This window comes from Malurus melanocephalus, unplaced genomic scaffold, assembly GCF_030028575.1.
Source record: "Malurus melanocephalus ecotype Western Australia unplaced genomic scaffold, MMel_1.1 scaffold_209, whole genome shotgun sequence".
Classification (NCBI taxonomy): Eukaryota; Metazoa; Chordata; class Aves; order Passeriformes; family Maluridae; genus Malurus; species Malurus melanocephalus.
In genome coordinates, this window is record NW_026623441.1 from 1035908 (window position 1) to 1056716 (window position 20809).

The window sequence follows — 20809 nt, forward strand, 5'->3', positions numbered from 1 at the left end:
CATATTTAAGATACAGACAAAGGCAGTTTCCTGCCATTTCAAAAGTGTTGGACCTTGTGATCTTGTTCTCTTGAGACCTTTTGGAACCTCTGATGAGTAGAAAATAATTGGTTACAAGGATCTTTAAACAGTTGTTCAATATTTTTTACACTACTAAATTACTATAGCTTAGTTCTGGATTTTCAAGTATTACTCAATTTAACCATGAATTCAGAAAATTTGGGGTGAAAACATCTTTATGAATTATTTGGGCAAAGTATTTCAGTTAGTTCCTATCACAATTATTTTTCCTTTGGAGAAGATGCTGGCATAAAACTGTAAGAGATGTAATGASATAAAAATATAACAAAAGGTTATATTATTGCATATATGTAATACACATCATAATCTATGGGCTTTTTCCTTCTCTTCTTGAAACTAAAACCTGACCTGGTTAAAATTTTATGAATAAATAACAATGGAATTTTTTTTTAAGCCTTTTTGTGTGTATATCCTATTTCATTCCCACTCCCCCCCTTTATTCAGTTGTCTTTTATGAAACAAATCTACTGTCCTTTCTCAAGTAAAATTAATTTCWGTTGTAATAAGATTCAGTGCTGTTCCATTTTTTATTTTTGGATTTCATTTTCATGATAGTTTTTGGCAGGGAGTAGCGCATTTTTATGTCTGACAGCCATGAAAACTGCCAAATTAGTCTGCTGTGTCATGTCAGAGACTTAAATTGTGAGAAAAAATAAGTGTGAAACTTTGGTACTGAGCCACATATCCTGACCCTTCTCTGTCTCTTAAATATTTTCTAAATTGGTCAGAGCTTTCTAGAAATTAAAAACACAAGTCAAGCCAACAGGGGAAGACCTGCTGTGCCTGACTAATTTATACTCCAGTAGAGCCAACACACTAGTACAGCTTTGTCCTTTTGGACATAAGGCAAAATGTTTCTAGCTAAGGTTGTAATTTAAGAAGAACCTAATGAAGTTGTTCTCCAAACTGATACTAGAGCAGTTAGGATACTGCCAATTTCAGGACAGCAAAACTGCAGCTAGGGTTATGGAAATTGTTGTTCTAGATCTGAGAAAACAATTCATCTACTCCAGCATCCAGAATCCTGATCTGACCAGAATCGATGAGCTGGTTGATGATTGGTTGAAATGCTCAGCTGGTTAGATCCACTTRATGTGAAATCTCAGGAAGCCTTGGACCTGTATTTAAGGTGTACCTTGACTCTTAAGTTGTAAAAGGTGCTCTTGATGCTAAATTTTGATGTATTTTAATACATCACAGATTCTTCCTATGGAAAAAAGTTTCTGATATTTCATACTTCGTCATCTCTCTTGTGAGAAAGAGTAGAAGAGGAAATAAATAAACATTACATGATTATTCTTTCCTATAACAAGGGCAGTGTCTTCATCAGAATCAGCCTTCCATCATGGATTTTGTACAGAAGAGATCAGGACAGAATATTTGTCAGTTAATACTACTTTGACCAAAACAGCCTTCTTTGTCCACAAAAGTACTGCTAAACAAATAGAGTTGAAGAAACATTGTTCATTATGAATACTTTACAATGTCATCTTTTTTTTTATTCTGTGCAAAGTCATACAGACTGAACTTGTGAAAGATTCACTACATGCAGTTTTTAAAGGAAGTTTCACAGAAATATAATACTGAACAGCAGTTCTCTAGGGTCTTGCAGACAGAAAATCTGTTGTACTACATGAAGTAAAAGTCACGGTAGCTCAAAAGTGGTGGAAGAGATTAAAATTAATTTCAAACAGCTCTGCTTGTATCTCATGAATTGTTGCTGGGATAAAGGACCTGAAATCAGCTAGGAAACATCTGAAAAATGTGTTTGTGACTCTTTGACTCTGACTGTAGGGGACTGGTGAAGGGTTATATATATATGTAAAACACATGAAACATCATAAATGGATTTGCATTGCAGAATTTCAAAAGATGCTTCTATTCGCAGGAGTATATTTAATTTTTTTTTCCTTTTTCCCAGGTTTAACAATCTGTGGGCACAACTGTCTACTCACTGCAGAATGGATGTCTGCCAGTAAAATTGTGTGTCGAGTTGGACAGGCTAAAAATGACAAGGGAGACATCATTGTTACTACAAAATCTGGTGGCAAAGGAACTTCAACTGTTTCCTTCAAACTGCTTAAACCTGAAAAAATAGGTATATTTCTTGTTCAAATCCATATCTATTTTCCTTGCTCAACAAATAGATGACTGAGTGCCTCTTTATAAAAAAATGTATGTTTGAAATGGATCAACCTCAGGACAATTTTCAGATGTTTAGAAAATTTARAGTATATCAATAAAATATGCATATATGTGTGTGTATACATATATATATATATATGTATGTATATACGTATACATGGAGAGAGAGACATAAACTCAGGGTATATGTAAAATTAATTCTTTCTCAGTATCTTGATAAAACCCTCAGTGACAAATGAAAAGTAGCCCTTTTCTTTAAGGAATAGCACTAAACTTCTAAAATGATAAAAAACTTAACATTCAGTAATTACTCTTAAGTATACTAGATAAATAYAAAATCTGAACCAGCTCATGAGCTTTACACCTAAATCCTGAGCTGACAGTTAATCCTTTAAAAAAAGTTGAGTCCTCAGTGCCATTTTTTATTTGTAATTCAAACCATACTACAAGACAAAAAGTCTTAAGTATTTCTCATGAGATACTTAACCACTGAAATTATTTTGCCAAGCGGTCTAGGACCTATGCTTAACCTAGAATCCAGTCTAAATACCCTGTGGATTGAAAATGTTTCTCTCAGAACCCCTCATTGATGGAGTTGGATAGTTATCTTTTCTAACGCAGGAGTTCCCACAAGAACTGTTTTAGGCTTTAATTCTCAGCCCTTCAGTGACRGTTAAATAACATGTAATTTCTCCCAGGATGCACTAATACCTTAATGGAAAGCTGAAATGTGTAAGTGCAAATGTTATACAGTGAAGCTTTTGGTGATGAGAGAGAAGAATTCATATTTAAAAATATGGGGAAGTGTGGGGATGGAGTAATTTCTGGTGTTCAGTATGTGATGGATATGTTAAAGGAGGGCAAGGCACAAGGTAGGGACGGCTCCATTTTCAGCTGAGATTCCAGGACATAATGTGTCTCACCTGTATTCATTGTCTGTGCTAAGGCATTGGAAGCAAAGTCAGTTCTGTGTCCTTGAAGTAATTTATCTTGGCATGTGGCCAAAGTTCACTTACCTTTTGSATAGCAAATAGGACAGAAAAATAATCTTCCTTAAAATATGCAAATAAGAAAACTTTCAATTAATTGTTCTTTTGTAAGTAGCAGGTAGCAATGTTTGGACAGGTRCCAAAATACTTGCAGGAATGAAAGTGCTAGTGCTTTGTGATCGGGAAAACACTGCTAATGCATGTGAAGCTGTGCACTCTGCAAAAGGGTAATGTTTGATGCCCAGCCATGAATACCTTTTCGGCAGCTATAATAAAATAATTTAGCATAATTGCATCCAGGTTGTTTTGCCATGTATCTTCCACTATATTACCTAGGCATGCATTTTATATTTATCAGAATTTTTCAAATTAGTTCAGTATGTTAGAAATTGATGGTGCTGGACTGCCCTTGTTGTTTTAAGGATCTGTGCTTTGTTTTCTCAAGGTATCTTGGATCAGTCTGCTGTCTGGGTGGATGAAATGAACTATTATGACATGCGCACTGACAGGAACAAAGGGATTCCCCCCTTGTCCCTACGTCCAGCTAATCCACTTGGTATTGACATAGACAAGTGAGTACCAAATGCCTTTAATCCACTTTTTTAGTGGTTTTCTCTATATGTGTCTTTGTGAATTCCAGGAAAGTTTAATGGTTTGCAGGGCAGGGAAAGATATAAAAACTCATACATGTATTAGCTGCTAGTATTCTTTTTGGTACTCAGAGTTGCTGGTGCACATTGTATCCTGCTTCTTAATCCTCTAATTTGGGTCATCAATTAGAACTGTAGATTATCTAAAAGCCTGATATATTGAACCCCATTGATGTTTAGATTTTGAGGATTGATAAATAACCCAAGGCTTCAGATTCATCTTTGTAGTTACGGAATACCTACTGTTGCATTTGAGTTTCACGGGGCTTTTAAGGATATTAGATTGCTATCTGTTGCTAAAATTGCACTGTAAAATGTGATTTATTGTGCCACATCAGCTAGTTTATTTTACTGAAATACTAATACTGTTTTCCAGCTCACAGTCTTCTTTACTTTAGATCGTAAGTATGGTGGAATTTATGACTTTTTTTCAGAAATAGAAACTTTATAGTGAAAGATAAATGGAATTAGGGGTCTTTAAACAGGACACTCTTTAAACCTGCCCAACTCTTAGAAACAGCATTAGGAATACTTCTCCCAATCAAGTTGCCAACTCTACCAAAACAAAAGGCTATTTAAAATTAAACTATTACTAAAATCTCATCTGCTGAATACGCTTGTTTGTGAGGGGGAGTGCACTGGAAAAAATCTGCATTGTCCATTTTAACCTTGTTCTCATGAGAAAGCTGCGCTTTCCTAAAATCTGYATGGGATTTCTAGTGAATCCACGTCACCTTCCAGCCTCTGCCTGTGCATTTCTTTCCCAGCTTGAACATACGTTTTTCTTTCTTTTTGAGTATGAACCCAATTTTTTGAAGTAAGCTGAAGATTTTATCTCTTTAAGTGTTTTTCTTTAGCCTTTGTGTAGCTTCTGACAGGTAATTCTTTCATGTTCCTTGGTTTACCAATCCCTGGTAAAATGTGGACCTTTGTACTATTGACAGTATTCCAGTGTGTTACTACAAGACTTTCTGTCACTCTTCCACTCTCCCTTCCCTRTTTAAAAATTAAAAAGCCCATAATAATCCTTTCAACCACTGTGCTGCACAGGCAAGTAGCAGTGAGTGCTTTGTTAGCTGATTCTCCTGAGTTGCTACTTTGTCTGCTGGGATGGTTGCTCACTGTTCTGTAGGAATGRCCTGGATTCCTTTATTCTAGCTGTATCTTCTTGCATTTGCCTGTATTTCTCTGTTTTTTACTTCCTTGGTAATTCTGTCTTCTCATTCCAGATGACAGTCTTTCTTCTTGGTGTTTTTACCAACTATTTATAAAAAAATACTGATGACAAAGCTGTTATTGGTGATGGTACAAATGCTGATGAAAGTGTAATTTGGGCTCTGGTAAAACTTTACCTACAAATGTTTCCACATTTGCTTCTTCATAGATTTGGTTTGGGTTCTGGTATTTTTGTAATTAGTTCTTTAATCCATTTGTATTCAATTGCATAAAACTAAGTTTTAATCAATCTTATTGCAGCAAGTCTCCTTTGAAATTATATGTTAATGAGGATATGTTAATTTTGTCTTKTTACTTTTTTCAATGAAATATTCTCAAAACTCATATAATATGTTCTCAAACACTGTAAGAAGCAGTAATGGCTGGCTCACATTAAAACTGATTTTCTCTGCTTTAATTCGGTATTTTTTTGAGTCCTACAACAGCTTTTGCAATATTTGATCTGGGATTTAAGTCAAGATAATTTGTTCTATATAGTCCTCARTCCAGAGTCTTCTCACCGTATGTCATTCTATAAATGCAGAGGTTGTGACACAGTTACTTTTAATTTGTTCTGATTTTAACAAAACTTCTAATATAGTATCTGACTTCATAACCAAAACTAATATTTCTTATAGTTAAAACRTTGTCAATATATGGTAGACTAAGAATTATCATACAGAAACTTAAGAAGAATTAGGTTAGGATTTACTTAATTTAGAGTTATCTATCTGGRTATTTGTCAAATAGGAAACCTACCATGTTATATTTAAATGTTTCTTCTGAAAAGATTAGAAGTTTTGCGTGAAAAGTAATAAATCAGCAACATCTAAATACAGCTAGGAATCCTCTCTTTTGGAGAGGGAGGGAATTAGGAAGTCTTTGGGTAAGCAAATCAAGCGTAGGTCATTGTTCCWTAATCTCCAAGGTTCATTGCAGGTGAAGCAGAAAGATTATGGCAAGCTCCACTTTGAGAGATGGAATACTGATCCGTATAACTAGTAGTCATGTAGAGGAATAGAGGGGTAAAATTGTGAAAAGGGGAAAGAGAGGAAAAGCCTGGTCTGCCCTCATGCTATGTTTGACAGCACAATGTTAATAGTTGTGACTATAGATGAACATTCTAGGTTTAATTAAGAAGTTCCTTCTCAGTGGAAAATCTTTAATAATTTTCTTGATAAATTGGAGCAATGTGATGTTTGCGTCTATAAAATAATCTGTAATACCATATAATTTAACTGAACTCACATGTTTGCAAATACTTTATATATGGGATGGGTGAGTACTGAGAAGTTGTACAAGGTAGTAAAAAAAAGAAATTACAAACTAAGAAAAAGAGAGWATAGGTAAGAAATTAGCAATAACTATTACTAGATATGGAAATAATTTGTCACTGAAAGTGAGAAAAATTGTTAGGATGCTTTAAAAWAAAAGCCATCCTAATATCATCCTAATAATATTGTTGGGTATGCAGATGGGACTCTGCAAAATTATGGATCTGTCTTTTATTTGTATCTTTAGCTTCTTTAASCTTTTTCTTTAAATGTTTAAATGTTGCAAATTGGGATGTATTTTAACTTTGAAGCTGAAGCATTTGACACTGGTCTGACTTGGTGGGATTTACACCCCTTGCAGCCTGATGGGAATGGCGTGCCTTTTATTGGTTATGCTAATAGTGGTAAATGAAAGTAACATTAATAGAGAAGGGAGAAAAGCGGTGAAAAACAGATGTGATAAAACGGAATGGGAATAAACTACATAGCAGCACACTAAAGAGAAGGCAGGGGAGGGTGGTTAGACTACAGACTGAAAGAGACAAGCCTTCCCTGTAGAAAGTGGTTATCGGGCATTAATAAATGATACAGAAAAGACAGACTGCAGCATGAGAGTGAATTAGTTGATTTTTGGAGGTTTTTTTTTTTTTAGTATGGGTTATGCTTGGTTTTAAGACTTCTTTTGTGACTCTTTTAAACATTTTTATGGTACTTTGTCCAATTTAAATGTGTTTAAAATTAATTGTAGCTTTTGAACCATTCAGATGGATGCTTTCAAGGTGCTGCAAATGAGATCTTGAAATAATAGAAGAACATTCTTGCAAGTAATGAAGAGAAAAGCTTCAGTAAAGCATTTTACTAAATTATTAAGTATGGACAGGGACAAAAAATAGTTATTTAGACTCAGAAGATTGGAGTATAGTTAGGAGTGGCTGAGATTTAAGTGAACAAAAGGTTTGAASTGTGAATTAAGGGAAATATGTAATAGTGGATCTGATGTTCTATTAACAATTAGTATGCTGCTTGTAGATRCATTGTACGAGTAACATCCACATACTCAAAATATGCACTGGAACTGTATTTTCATATTCATATTCAACTGTGAGGATGCAAAATAGGCAACTGTGTATATGCAGTCATCCTCCTGACTGTTCTTTTACATAATCAAGGTATTTTATATGTTACATGTTTAGTCAATATATTTTAAATATTACATWTATACGTAAAGTTCTGGCATCATCTTTCAGCCTGCACGTTTAGCATGGACTAAGTACATGTAATATCTGGCTGGTAAGTTCTTCATATTTTCCAAAAATTAATTGCAGTTCTTGTGTCATATAACTAAGAATCTCACTTGCTAATAAAAAAAAATCTCTTACATTGTAATAAAATTTGAACTTGCTGGTTCTTGTGTTTCAGTGGTGGTGACCCTTGAAGTCACAAATGTATTTGTAGAAGAGTGTTTGCACGTGTTTGTTCTCCTGCCTTCCTAACAGTTGTTCATTCATCTTCCAAAACACAGAGCTGATCCTGTCAGATAAGGGTTTTGGGCATTGCTGTAACTTAGTGCCTATTGTGCATATGCTGTGAGGTATTCAATTCCCAWCAGAAAATAGGTATTTAAAATACTTAATCTTTGAGTTCTAGTKTTTAGTTTTCAGTATTGGGTAAAGACTGATACAAAGTTTTATTTTCCTGTCAGTGTCTTTATGCTGACTTTCAGTGCAAAGCAGGTCTCTGCCCCCTTCATCCCCCAGGAGTATTCCTGCCTGTAGTGTTACACACATGTAGCCAGGAACCCTTACAGAAACATTAGATCATACAATAAATCCCAGAATTGTTACAGTTGAAGAGTTTCAAAGTCTTTGAGTCCAACCTTTGACCAATCCCCGCCTTGTCAACTGATCCATATCCGCAAGTGCCACGTTCAGCTGTTTCTTGAATGCCTCCCTGGGCAGYGCATTCCAATGCCTGACCACCCTTTCAGTGAAGAAATTCTTCCTGATGTCTAGCCTGARCTTCCCCTGGCACAGCTTGAGGCTGTGTCCCCTTGTGCTGTCGCTTGTTGCCTGGGAGGWGAGGCTGACCCCCACCTGGCTACTGCCTCCTTTTGGGCAGTTGTARAGAGTGAGACTCATTTTTCCCAGGCCAAACACCCCCAGCTCCCTCAGCCACTTCTCACAAAACTTCCTCTCTAGATCCTTCACGAGGCTCCATTGCCCTTCTCTGCACTTCCTCCACTACCTCAATCTTCTTCCTGAATTGATGGGCCCAGAACTGGAGACAGTACTCGAGGTGTGGCCTCAGCACAGGAGGACAATCACTGTCCTGGTCCTGCTGGTCACATTATTGCTGATACAGGCCAGGATGCCTTTGGCCTTCTTACACATGTAGGCCCACGCTGGCCCATGTTCAGCCACTGTCAGCCAGCACTCCCAGGTCCATTTCTGCCAGACAGCTTTCTGTCCCTAGCCTGTAGCACTTCCTGGGGTTGTTGTGACACAAGCAGGATTCAGCCTTGTTGAACGTCATACAGTTGGCTTCAGCCCATCAATCCAGCCTGTCCAGATCCCTCTGCATAGCATCCCTACCCTCCAGCAGATCAATACTCCCACACAACTTAGTGTCATCAGCAAACTTACTTAGAGTATGCTTGATCCCCTTGTCCAGATAATTAATAAAGATGTTTAACAGGACTGGGCCCAGTGCTGACCCTTGGGGAATCCCAGCACTGGCCATCCAGCAGCTGGCGGTAACTCCATTCACCACCACTCYCTGGGCAAGGCCATCCAGTTTTTAATCCAGCAAAGAGTGCACTTGTCCAAGCATTGGGCTGCCAGCTTCTCCAGAAGTCTTAAGTAGATTGCAGAAAGAAAAAGAGTGTGCAGAGTAGTTGTCTCAGTCTGAGAAATGTGGAACTTGATGTGAAAATTCTGACTTTAGCAGCTGTGTGGCAGTACTTATTTTAGCAATTTAGAGCTTTTACAAAAGCAGATTGGCAACACAAAATCATTCAGTTTTGTACAGTTCTGGGACAGATTATTTCTCATAGACACTGGTTGAAATACGTTGATGGAAAATTTAGATCTATGTGAGATTTGTGAATGAATTGCTTGTTCTGATGAATACTTCCCTCTCCTGCACGACAAGTCCTTGTTTAACCAAGGGTTCCCTGACTCCTCTAACTACTCTGTCAGACTAAGAAAATTCATTCTTTGCAAAACAGTGACATCAGTCAGACCTAGCGGTGGTTAGAAAATTTTTGAATAGTGTTTGTTGTTTTGCATGTAGCAGAGGTCACTCTGGTGGATCCATCTCGTACATGAAAGCAAAGGCTGACATGCTAAGTACATTCCACATACTTCTGTATCCACCCACTCAATACAGATGCTTCCCTCTTCCCACGCCAGCTTCCAGAAAAGTTCATATGGGAGAAGGAAACGGTGGTGTTACGCTGCCACCTAATGGTAAACATCAGCTTGGTACCATGAGATAGGAAAAGACTTTCTGGAGACTGAGTTGTTTCTTTTTAAATAGCTTGTATGGAAATGCAGTAAATTTCATAATTTAATGTGACGGGTATGTGGAAACTTGATCCCAGAGATGCATGCAAAAAAATTCTGAAAGCTGCAGAAGAGAGTTGTAGTACAGCCCTAGCTTCATTAAAAAATGAAGTAGCACTTACTGCTTGTTAGGCTGATGCATCAGCTGCAGCTCCCAGCCTGTAATCTCTTAGTAGGCTTCCCTTCCCACGTTCTGCCAGTTCTAAAATACAGTTGCCACTTGGTTTTCATATTTCTAATGAACCCACTGCCACTAGGGAGGAATTGCCAGAGTGCCCCCTTGTCTTGTTGTGGTTGGAGAGACCTTTGTTAACACCTTCTGATTTGTCGTGTTTAGTCTACACCAGTGTCCCTTATGCTGGTCTTTTTGCATGCATTATTAACACAGTACAGCTGGTACAAAGCCAGCTTCAAGGAGTCTGACTGGTACCAGACAGAGTGGGGGGGGGAGGTTTAAGCAGCAGCTCTAGCTGGAGCTTGTTTATGCTGGTTGCTATTCAGAATCTGTGTTTATTTAAAGTTGCTCCTTTTGACCTATAAACTCAGGCACTGAGCCTCAAGTTACCTTCTGGTGGCTGTATCTTGCTTTGGGACCCACCTTTAATCTGCAAATATTGCCATATATGTTAAAATTATTACTACAAGGTTCTAAAGTTCTGGGAGCAAAACAATTTTTTACAGAAAAATTACATCTTGCTAAGCTGCATTTGTTGTCAGGCTTTRTTAGTTAGTATCCATTGCATCCTGTTGTTCTTACTTGGTTGTGACCAGTTGAGGCTGTGATTTACCCATGGAGATTCCAGCTAATCTCTGGAGAATATAAATGCTGTGTAGGTATGTGCACAAGTTCTGTAGCAGAATTTGTAAGAGCCCATGTATCCTGTGCTGTTAATTAGGTTTATTGCTATACAGAACCTAAAGTTTGAGGTAGTGCAAGGAGGGAATTCTGTTGATGGGCACTTGTGGCACTTTATGGTGCTMCACATATTTTAAGTCTGAAGTAAATGCGCATGATCTTTACATGRAAGCAAGGACCGTTACATCTAATGTTGTGTGACTGTATTAGATACACTCAAAATGTGTYAGAGGGAAGTGGAAGCGTGTGGTGACTTGTAACCAAAAGTATTTTTATTGTACTTCTCATTAATATAATCACTATGTAAAATCTCTGTTTCTTTTGTATTTAAAATTGTGGCTGAAGGATGAATAAGATTATTTTAAGACTTATGAATAAGGATATTTTAAAACATTAACTGTAAGTTTAGTACAAAATCTAGTTCTGTTTTGGATAAAATAAAGTGCCTAGCAGAAAGTACTACTATGCAAATCCAGKATGTGTACCTTTGCTGAAATTGTTAAGGTAGTGTAATACTTAGGGTTGTCAAGCTTCACTCTTCTTTTTCTGAYGTTTTCTGGATTCAATTTGTGGTTCCCAGTTTCTTTTACAGTGATTACTTTTTAATAATGATTAAGTATTCTTCCTGAAGTGATTCTTGTATAATGAGCAAATCAATAGAAAAATTGTTTACAGTTTAATTGCATGTCATCATGATCTAAGTTTTTGCTACTAGTTCATCTTWGTCCCATAATGTTGGAAAGAATAAACCAGAAATACTTTCTCAAGTCACATATGGGCTTGTTTATAAGTAAACGGTAAGCAAATTTTTATGAGAACAACTTCCAAAACTGACTTATTTAATTTACTAATRGCAGTTAATGAAACAAACTTGTGTGTATGTGGAGTCAGTCTCTTTTTAGATGCATCTGGCCAGACATTCTAGAAATACAGTTGCTTTCAGTTTGGGCATTTTAGTGAGCAGTTTGTTTTGAAGACAGCTGTAACAAGTCTGTGTGTAGCAAGCTGTAGCATATCTGTTAGTGGAAAAACTACTGGTAAAATGTATGATAAAAATAAGGATACTAAACCATAGAGTGTAACATATTGTTAACATACCTCACACATTCACATTCATGTTTCTACTCTGTTGTGACTATGTCTAAAATATGTCTGCACAGATAAAAGCATTGTTAATTCATGGTTCTACACAAATACATCTGCTGGAAAAAAGCTCCTAATAACTTTTCAAGGCAGTTGAACATCAAACTGAAAAAAAATGCCTTCATTTATGTCCAGTCTGTGGACAAGATTCATTTGCAGTAATTGATTGTATCTCTATCTTGGTCTTTCTCAATACGTATATTAAAAAACAGTTTCATTTTTTCCCCTAGGAATTATATAGCTCATGCATAAGCTTAAACTGTTGTGCATATCTCTTATAAGCCTGCAGTAATTAGTTGCATTTAGTAATGGTATATTTCAGTGTGTGCTTTTTATGTTATATCTGTTTATTTTGGTTTTGGAGAACATATATGGAAATTCTGAAAAATATGTATGAAATCCTCCTTCTGTATTGATTGCATTCACTTAAACAGTGCTTGCACAGAATGTCGAAATATCTCCTGGAAACTCAAATGTTTTCTTGGTTTTGTTTTTTAGCATTAAAAATGCAATTGTCCACAAAGATGTCACCATGTGTGGATCTAAAAGAAATGCTTTTTTGTACAGTTGTACTGTGTATCACATGTGAAGTACTATCCTGTACGTTCATGTGCCTACTGGGCACTTTTGACTAATTTGAGGGTAAAATAAGGTATCTTAAATTGAAGAATACATTGAATCRTTCCATACATCAGCATTTTCTGCTTGCTGTCATTCAGGAAAATTAAGGTAATTGAAAATCCTGARTCTCACTACTTACATCTTAAAGTTTTATTATAACATCATCACTTTTTCATTGAACRCAGACAAACGTTTGGACCCTCATTTTTGCTCGCTACATTTGTTTCTCACACTGTTTTCCCTCTATCTCTACTTTTCATATCTGTCATCACTTTTCCTTGCATTTCATTCGATTTTTTTTCTGGTTTTTAGAAAATATTGTTTCATGCCACTGCTGTAATCAGGTGCTACTGATGAAAGACTTCTGTACCATGTCATTATGGACGTAGGTCCTTTGTACCTGCTTGTGCTAATGGCCATTTGGATATGAAAAGAAACTTCCAGGAAACAACTCCTCTCTATATAATTGTACTTTTTAATGTGCCCGTCTTTAGATTTGTTTCACTTAATCTGCTGTTGGCTTTTTGTAATAAAAACAGCTTTAACTATCTTGAAACATGTTAAGATTATATAAAAAACTAAAACTAACAGATCACTGCTTTTGTGTCCATTTAAATGGTTTTTCATGTGTGTTAAATGTAATTCTTATAACTTGCTCTGGATTGCTACTCCCACCCAAGTTTGCTCTCAAATGCGAAGTGGCAGATTTTCATTTGCACACAGTGTACTTTGTATGGCAAAGCTCACCTAACTTGTGAGCATCAGAGAGGGACCTCATTTGTCTTTTGAGTTGGATATTGTGATCCAAAAATGACAGTAAATTTTTGAAATAGATGAGAATATTTCAGTTGGAAGGGACATAAGTCCATCTAGTCCAATTGACTGACCCATTTAGAGCTGACCAAAAGTGAATTTGTTTGCCACAATTAATCTTTCCCACATTAAGATGGGATGCAGCTGGTGGTGAAGATTAGCGGAGGGAGTGCACCTGGTGATGTACTGAGTGCATGGTGGAATGAATATGGCCAAGTGTTGAGTGTGTGTCTGGACTGAGGGATGAAGGTCATCATGTTTTCATCAAAAAGTGCTTTAAATATTTTTATTACGTGGACTTAAAGTAAATGGAATAAATTTTCTGGATGAGTATCTTAGAAWCTACTTGTAGTTTTAAAAATGCTGTTGTAGAGAATCTGTTTTTACAAGGAATTGGCTCTCATGCTTTCTTTATGCATTTGTAAGACTGAGTAAAAACTAACAAAACCTTCTGGCTGTCACTTGAGATAAGCCTGTTTTTCCTTTCTTTTGTGTACTGTGAACAGACAGATCAGTATATTCTGTTTTGCAAGAGAATTATTTTAACTCAGTATTTTTTTCAGTGTTTTTATATCATGGATATATGTTCTGTGTATCTCCCTTCATGTTTCTGTGTGAATTCTGCTGCTCAGGAACCAAAAGACAATTCTGTGAGATCACTTACAAGCTATCAAACTTCTGATGTCCTGTCCTGCCGTTTTAAAGTTAAATAAAAGCATTGTATACAGACAGCATTTCTGTCTTTGTGTAATGGTGAAATCAAAATGGGAAAATTAGTTTTTCGTAGGTTAGATTTAAGTCTTTTCCAGTCACGCATCATGTGTCTGTAATAGCAGACTTAATTTCAAGGTGAGATMCAAGTTAATGTTTCCATCTTATAGGGAAATTATTTGGGGTTTGTTTTGTGACTTTTTATAGAAAACTGACTGTAAATTGTCACAAGACTATGTTTCACTGAGGAAATTAATATTCATTTTTCAGGGGCAGATTTCCTCAAAAAGATTTAGAGTCACTGTTTCCTGGGATGAGTGCTGATTTCACAAGTGAAAACTTTTCTGCTGCCTGGTACCTGATTGAGAATCATTCAACAACAAGGTTTGTTTGCTATCATATAAGTAATTTTTTAAAATGCAAGTCACTGATGGTATTCCATTATTCAGTAGATGGGTCAATGGTGGTTTGCATTTACAGTAATAGAACTGTAGTCATGATTGTCTCTGGTGTTTCTGCTTGGCCTGAAACTTGAATCAACCACTTGGCTTAATGTGCTTCTGAGAACAATCTCATTTTTAACCAGACCTAATTTATGGTGGATTGTTTTTTTTAATGCCAATGTCCCCCACATCAGATGGAAGCTGTCTTTCTTCAAACTTGAGGAATCAAAAAGTTAGCACAGCCTTGGGTGGAAACTCCAGGTGTTAAGCCATGAACAGAGATCCAGGTTATGGGTACTGAACATATGACTAAAACTGTTAGTATCAATTAGGTTGTAGTTAATACTTGTGGAAAATGCTGCAGCAGCAGAAGTCAGACAAGCAAGTAGAATCTTTGAGGTTAAATCCCTTAAAATCTTAACATGTAAGATCTTAATTTAGAAATATAATTAATACTGTGTCCTTAAATGACTGTATTATATGAATATATTTTTACACGTATAACTGAGTTCCAAAACTTTTATCTGCTCGTGTTCAGATGATACTGGAAGCCATTTTTAATAGAGAAGATGAGCTTTTTTTGTTGATTTCAGCTGAGTATTGCAATTAGCATTTTAAACAGAAATGCCACTTTGCAAATTGGTTTAAGATATTTTTTTACTTCCTTGTGATAGAAAGAGGTATGGGTTGCTTYTTGGTTTTGGGGATGGGAGAATATCTGGTTTTTGGCGCTCCAGAAATAGCCATTAATCTACTTGGGAAATACTTAAATTTCCTCTCAAAATGATGGTACATTAAAGAGCCAGAACATCAGGCAGGCAACATTATTACCTAATACACATATAGTGACAACATCTTTTGAAATCAAGTAACTTAGAGGAGTTACTCAAAATTAATTCTGTCAGAATCTGATAACTTTGGCAATCATCATGGGTTTTTTTTTTTTTAAGTGAGGGGATAATGAAGTGATAAAGAGGAAACAACTTTTGATGTAGCTGTTCATAAAATATTTTCTTGATGTTTGGCTCTTGGACTGTTGCCCCTTTATTGCTCAATCATGATGGCACCAGTGACACTGCCAAGAGTGATCTAGGACAGATCACAAGTAATTACAGGGCTCTGGGGACAACAGTGAAGAATGTGGGAGACTAGGTATTCCCTGTGAATTACCTATGAAGGGGAGAGCTTCACGCAATAGGGATGCATCCTGTAGATTCACAGATTGCTGTGCCCCTGGTTTCAAAGGCAGTGCTTTTTACTTCTGTAGCCAGACCCATGAACAAAGAACAAAGATTGCTAGTGAGAAATAGAATTCATTTGAAAAAGTGGGATGAGAGTGCAGAAACATCTTTGCCAGCAGGTTTGCACTTTGGTGACAAAGACTTCACATTCAGAGTATGAGGGGATGGTGATAACAGCATGCAGTTCAATGAAGGAACAGAGTGCTACCTGTGAGTTCAGTGATGGCACTGAGAGTGCTGTAGGTAGTTACAAAACTTGCTGGAAGTGTCTGACCTCAAGTCCCTTTACATGCTCACGTGCTGCCTGAGAAACAAGTAAGAGACTGAGCTCCATAACATGCTACTGGAATAAACTGGGATAGCTCATGTACCTAGTGTTTGGTTATGGATAGCAAAAGGCCACCTGTAAAATACACCCAGGAAAGAAGAGAGGGACTTGACCTTCATGTGAAGAACAGCTGGATAAATACATGGTCCCTGTTGCGGAGAAGGATGGTTGAGATCTTGTTCACGAATCTGGAATGGGTGACATCATAGTGGCATGAGGAAGTGAACAAAATCTTCCTTAAGCAACTTGGGGAATTTTTCAGAGGGCAGACCCTGGTTCTTGTACAAGACTTCAATGTCCTTCATATTTACAGGAGAGGCAGCAATCTCAGGAGACTTTTGAAGAGTTCTGGGAGTGACTTCTAACATAGCTGCAGTGAGGGCCTTCAGGGGTACTACTCTTCTGAATCTGATTGTTGCAGGCAATGCAGGAAATGTGATAACCAGTGACACCTGTGGCTATAACAGTTGTGAAAGTTGAGTGCAAGACTCAAAGGGGTGTAGGGAAGGCAGCAGAAGAATACACACTTGGGATTGGACAGCAGTAATGCAGAGGACAATCCATGGTTTGTAACAGCTGACAGTCTAGTGTGAATCATCTTCTGGGATGTATCAGCAGCAATGTGTTAGGTAACATGGAGATAATTATTCTGCTTGGCATTGTTAAAGCTGCCGTTGTAGTGCTCTGCCCAGCTATGGCCACTACTTTAAGAAAAATGGGAGAGCTGAGCCACAAGCCCAGGAGTGTATGAATATTGGTGGCTATACAGCTTGAATGAGTTAGGTGTTTYTAGAAAAGAAAAAATATTTTTAACACATTGTCTAGTATCAGCTTAAGTACTTCATCCTTCTTGCTGAAAAAAAACCCATTGATTTGCATCTTTGCATGTCAGTAATTTCAAATAAAAATCTCAGTCCTGTGGAATAAAAAGTGTTAATTTGTACTTTTAAATGACATCTGGAGTTTYTTGCATATTAGCTCAATTTATATTGGTTTATAAAATCCAAATCTTAGTATTGAAGGTCCAAGAGCAGTGTAAAACTCAACAGAAATAAATGCTCAAAGGCTAGGGTGAATCCAGTCATGTTTTGAATCTAATTATAAGTATCTCTTTAAATAAAGAAGCAGCAAAACWGTTTTGGATAGGTYTTTTTCTTCTCAATTCAAAATGTGTAGAGTTAAAAATATTCTGGAATTGTAGAAATAYTTGTCTCATATAATTTGTGCTGTTTTTCCAGAAACACAGCAATGGTTTAGTTCTTGTCCCCTACATAACCTTAGCTATTGGAAATGGTAAATGTGTGGTACACTTACATTTTGGTTAGTTTATGTCTGTTTTTCCTTGAAGGACATTCTTTTAAAGAAATGGATATAACATCCTTTTTACTAGTTCTTTTAATGCTGGCAGTATCCTGACAAATATAAATAAACTATTTTGACATACTGTTAGATCATCAGATAACATGAAACAGTGCTTTAAAGGAGAGCTATACTGATTTTTGTTACTTTGAAAATGCTGCTGAAAATGGTAAGTACTACTCATATGCCCAAGTAGACCAATCCAGGTAATGAGTAATGTGATTTCTGTCCAGCAGATGGAAACRGAAAATTAGGCAAAATGTTGTGATATCATCAGTATTAAAAGTGCTTCTAAGTGCACCACTGTGCTTTGTTTCCCAGTAGGTGGTGATAGCYTTCTCACTGCCTGGGCTAAACTTTGGTTTGTTCTCTTATTGTGTCTTTTTGCACCAGCTTTTTTTCAGATGGGTAGAGTATAGATGGAATTATTTTATGTCTTAATTTCCTACTTTGTTGTTTCCCTCTCCTCAGAGAGATGTAGTGCAGTTTCTTTGTTCCAATTTTTTGTATTAGTGAATGGCTTTGGCCTGCAAGTAGGAGGAAAGACTTCAAAATCATGTGCTATATTTGTATTTCTGATCTTGTTCATGGTAGTGTTTTTATAGGTAAACCAGTGATGTAACTACTGAGGTCATACTGATCATTGTCAACAAAAAAAATTAYACACAATTAATGAAGATTTATTCACAACGTAAGACTTCTCAATTCATTGCAGGTGMTTTCAGAAAATAAAGATGTGAAATCAAATATAAACTGCCAAAAATTGAGAAATATTAGGAAACTAAGATAGAAAGAAAGCTACCATGCAAACAGCAGTGATGASTTGGCAATCAATATTGCCCTATAAAGTATCTTTCAAAAATATTTTAGTAGGTTGCTTATTAAAACCATACATGCATAAAGCATGAATCTGGTTAGCTTTTCTTTGTTTTGCACTAATATTATGTTCAATTCTGAACTCTATGTCGAAACCAACATAAATGTACTGAATGAATTGAGAATCAAAAGTGAGAAAAGGTTATGAGTGAAGCTGCAGAGTTAAACAAATGTCATTTTTAAGGACACTTCTAACATCTCAGTAGTTCATCTGTTGTGTCCTAAGTGTAGTGAATTGTACTGCCAGCTATTTAATGTAGTACAGACAGTTAAATAAGAACAATATTGCAGGTTTAGAAGAACCTTCTTGACTAGTTTGTACTATAAAGRAATCTCTTTCATCAAAAGAAATCTCTTTCATCACAAGTGCTAGAAGCCCTCCATTTAGGATTGAAACTAAAAAACTGAGATCTTTGGACTAAGAATAAACTGTTTCATTGAAAAGCACACTCATTAGCAATTACTTGGCCCTTAACAGTTCTGAAAGTAGCTAGCTTTATTTTCCAAGCAGTTTGTTCTGTTTATTAGCTGACCTTATTGTTTGAACGTCACCAAGGTTTTCTTGTTTGTTTTCAGTTTTGATCAGCTCAAAACGGCTGTTGTGAATTTGAAGAAACAAGCCAATAAGAAAAATGAAGGGAGTCTAGCTTATGTGAAAGGAGGTCTCAGCACATTTTTTGAAGCACAAGATGCTCTGTCAGGTAAAGMTGCTTTGCACTTTCTCCATATGATATAGAAGACTGTGTGCATGTATAGATGAATTTAGTATTAAAAAAGATTGTTTCTCTTCACAGTCTGTACTAAAATTGTATAATGAGCCCAAAATCTRTGTTGTGTTGGTCACAACCTAGAACTGGTTAGCTGATTGTTGTGGTATATTTGCAAAAGATGTCRCCAAATGTGACAGGAATTGGAGGCATTTGATTAAATCACTTAGACCACAAATGCAAAAAAGAAAAGTGTTAAACTGGAGATAATATTAAGATGAYTTGCAAACTGTAGCAACAGAAAAACTTGATTTTATGATGCCTCATTYAGTAGTCAGATAGTAATATTTATATGAATATCCAGTACACCTGTTACATTGGGAAATCAGGGAGCTTTTCTGTTCCTKCTTGCCACTGGGAGAATGCACCACATTAGTGAGATTATCATAGTTGGCATGTTTATATATCTTTATGGTGTATAGACACACACACAGACACTCTTAAAGCATAAAATGTCTCTCAGATCGAAGCTCATTGTGAGCAGCTGTAGTTCCTGTCTAGTGRGGCTCTACTCTCAATAAGAAAGCAGCAGTGCCCAGGAAACCTTCCCCAATAGGTTTGTCATTTACCCCTGTGCTGGTTATCTGTCCTGGTCATTGAGCCCTTTGAACTTCAGTAACGCAAGTATTAAAGAATTTAGTGGAAATACTGAAGAATGCGGTGGTACTCATAAGAAAAGACACTTAAGAAGAACCATTAGTTGGCATTCTTTAACCTTTTTAAGAGGAGCTTTTGTTAAATGCTAGGAAAAATAATAAGCTATTTCCTTATAATTCTTATACATCTTAAAAATATTGAAATCCTATGTTTTTCTTAAAAAGGTCAAAATCCTAAATATTCTCAAAAATAATTCCAAATAAATATTGAAATGTGGCTTGTTTTTCACAACCAAATCTGCTTTGCATATGGAATATCAAATACTCTGAGTCTGAAAGACTGAGGGTTCTGTTTTCAAGAAGTTACTGCTATGGATAAAAAGTAGTGCTAACAATGTTACCTTGTAAGATTATTTTTTGGATCAGCATRTACTTAGTAGGATTTCAGGAAAGATAAGGGAAACCATAAATATTGCGAGGTTTTAGAAAGGCTAAGCACAACTGAGTAGTTTTTTCTTGTTCCACATCTTAGTATAGGTTTTTTTGCCTTTGGAGACTCATTTTGTGATAAATGAGTGGTCAATGAGCAAGTAGAAATGTGAGAAATATTAATAAAATAATAGTAGGGAAAGAAACTTCATTTATTTAATTAACTGCTATGGTGTCTCAAATTTTTAAATAATTATACTAACTGTAATATTGCTTTGCATCTTTTACCTTTATCAGTGTTGCTTTTACCTAAAATCAGCGTTTATCAGTGTAGTCCTTTAGCTAAATTACTAACTTAAACTTGGGATGACTGAAATGGTTCTTGATGTCACTTTCTGTCTGTAACCAAAATGGCTTGCTTTTTAGTGATCTSAGGGATCTCCCTTTAGTGCTCAAAAGGAAGCAGACTTTCAGCTTATGTTTTAATAYAGTGAATTAAAGTGGTACAATGAAAGAATGGCATTGATGCTATTGTAAAAGRAAAATAGAGATTTAAAGCCTCAATATCTTATACATTCAAAACTGAAGTTCTGGGGCATCATCAATATGATATTTAGTTTTTTAATTCTGAACCCAAATTCTTAATGAGGATGCTGTACAGGTCACARCTGCCTTATGTAGCATTGTAATATATATTTTTTTCTGTTGA

General features: G+C 36.2%; 1 protein-coding gene across 2 annotated transcripts in view; it reads left to right on the top strand.

The window, feature by feature from the left end:
* Positions 1-20809, top strand: part of EXOC2 (exocyst complex component 2) — a 147316-nt gene that overhangs the window by 37998 nt on the left and 88509 nt on the right. For both annotated transcript variants that reach the window (XM_057373901.1, XM_057373900.1), the window contains exons 3-6: positions 2003-2179; positions 3661-3787; positions 14332-14445; positions 18885-19009. In XM_057373901.1, coding sequence (XP_057229884.1) covers positions 2003-2179; positions 3661-3787; positions 14332-14445; positions 18885-19009 — 543 coding nt within the window. The remainder of the gene's footprint in view (positions 1-2002; positions 2180-3660; positions 3788-14331; positions 14446-18884; positions 19010-20809) is intronic.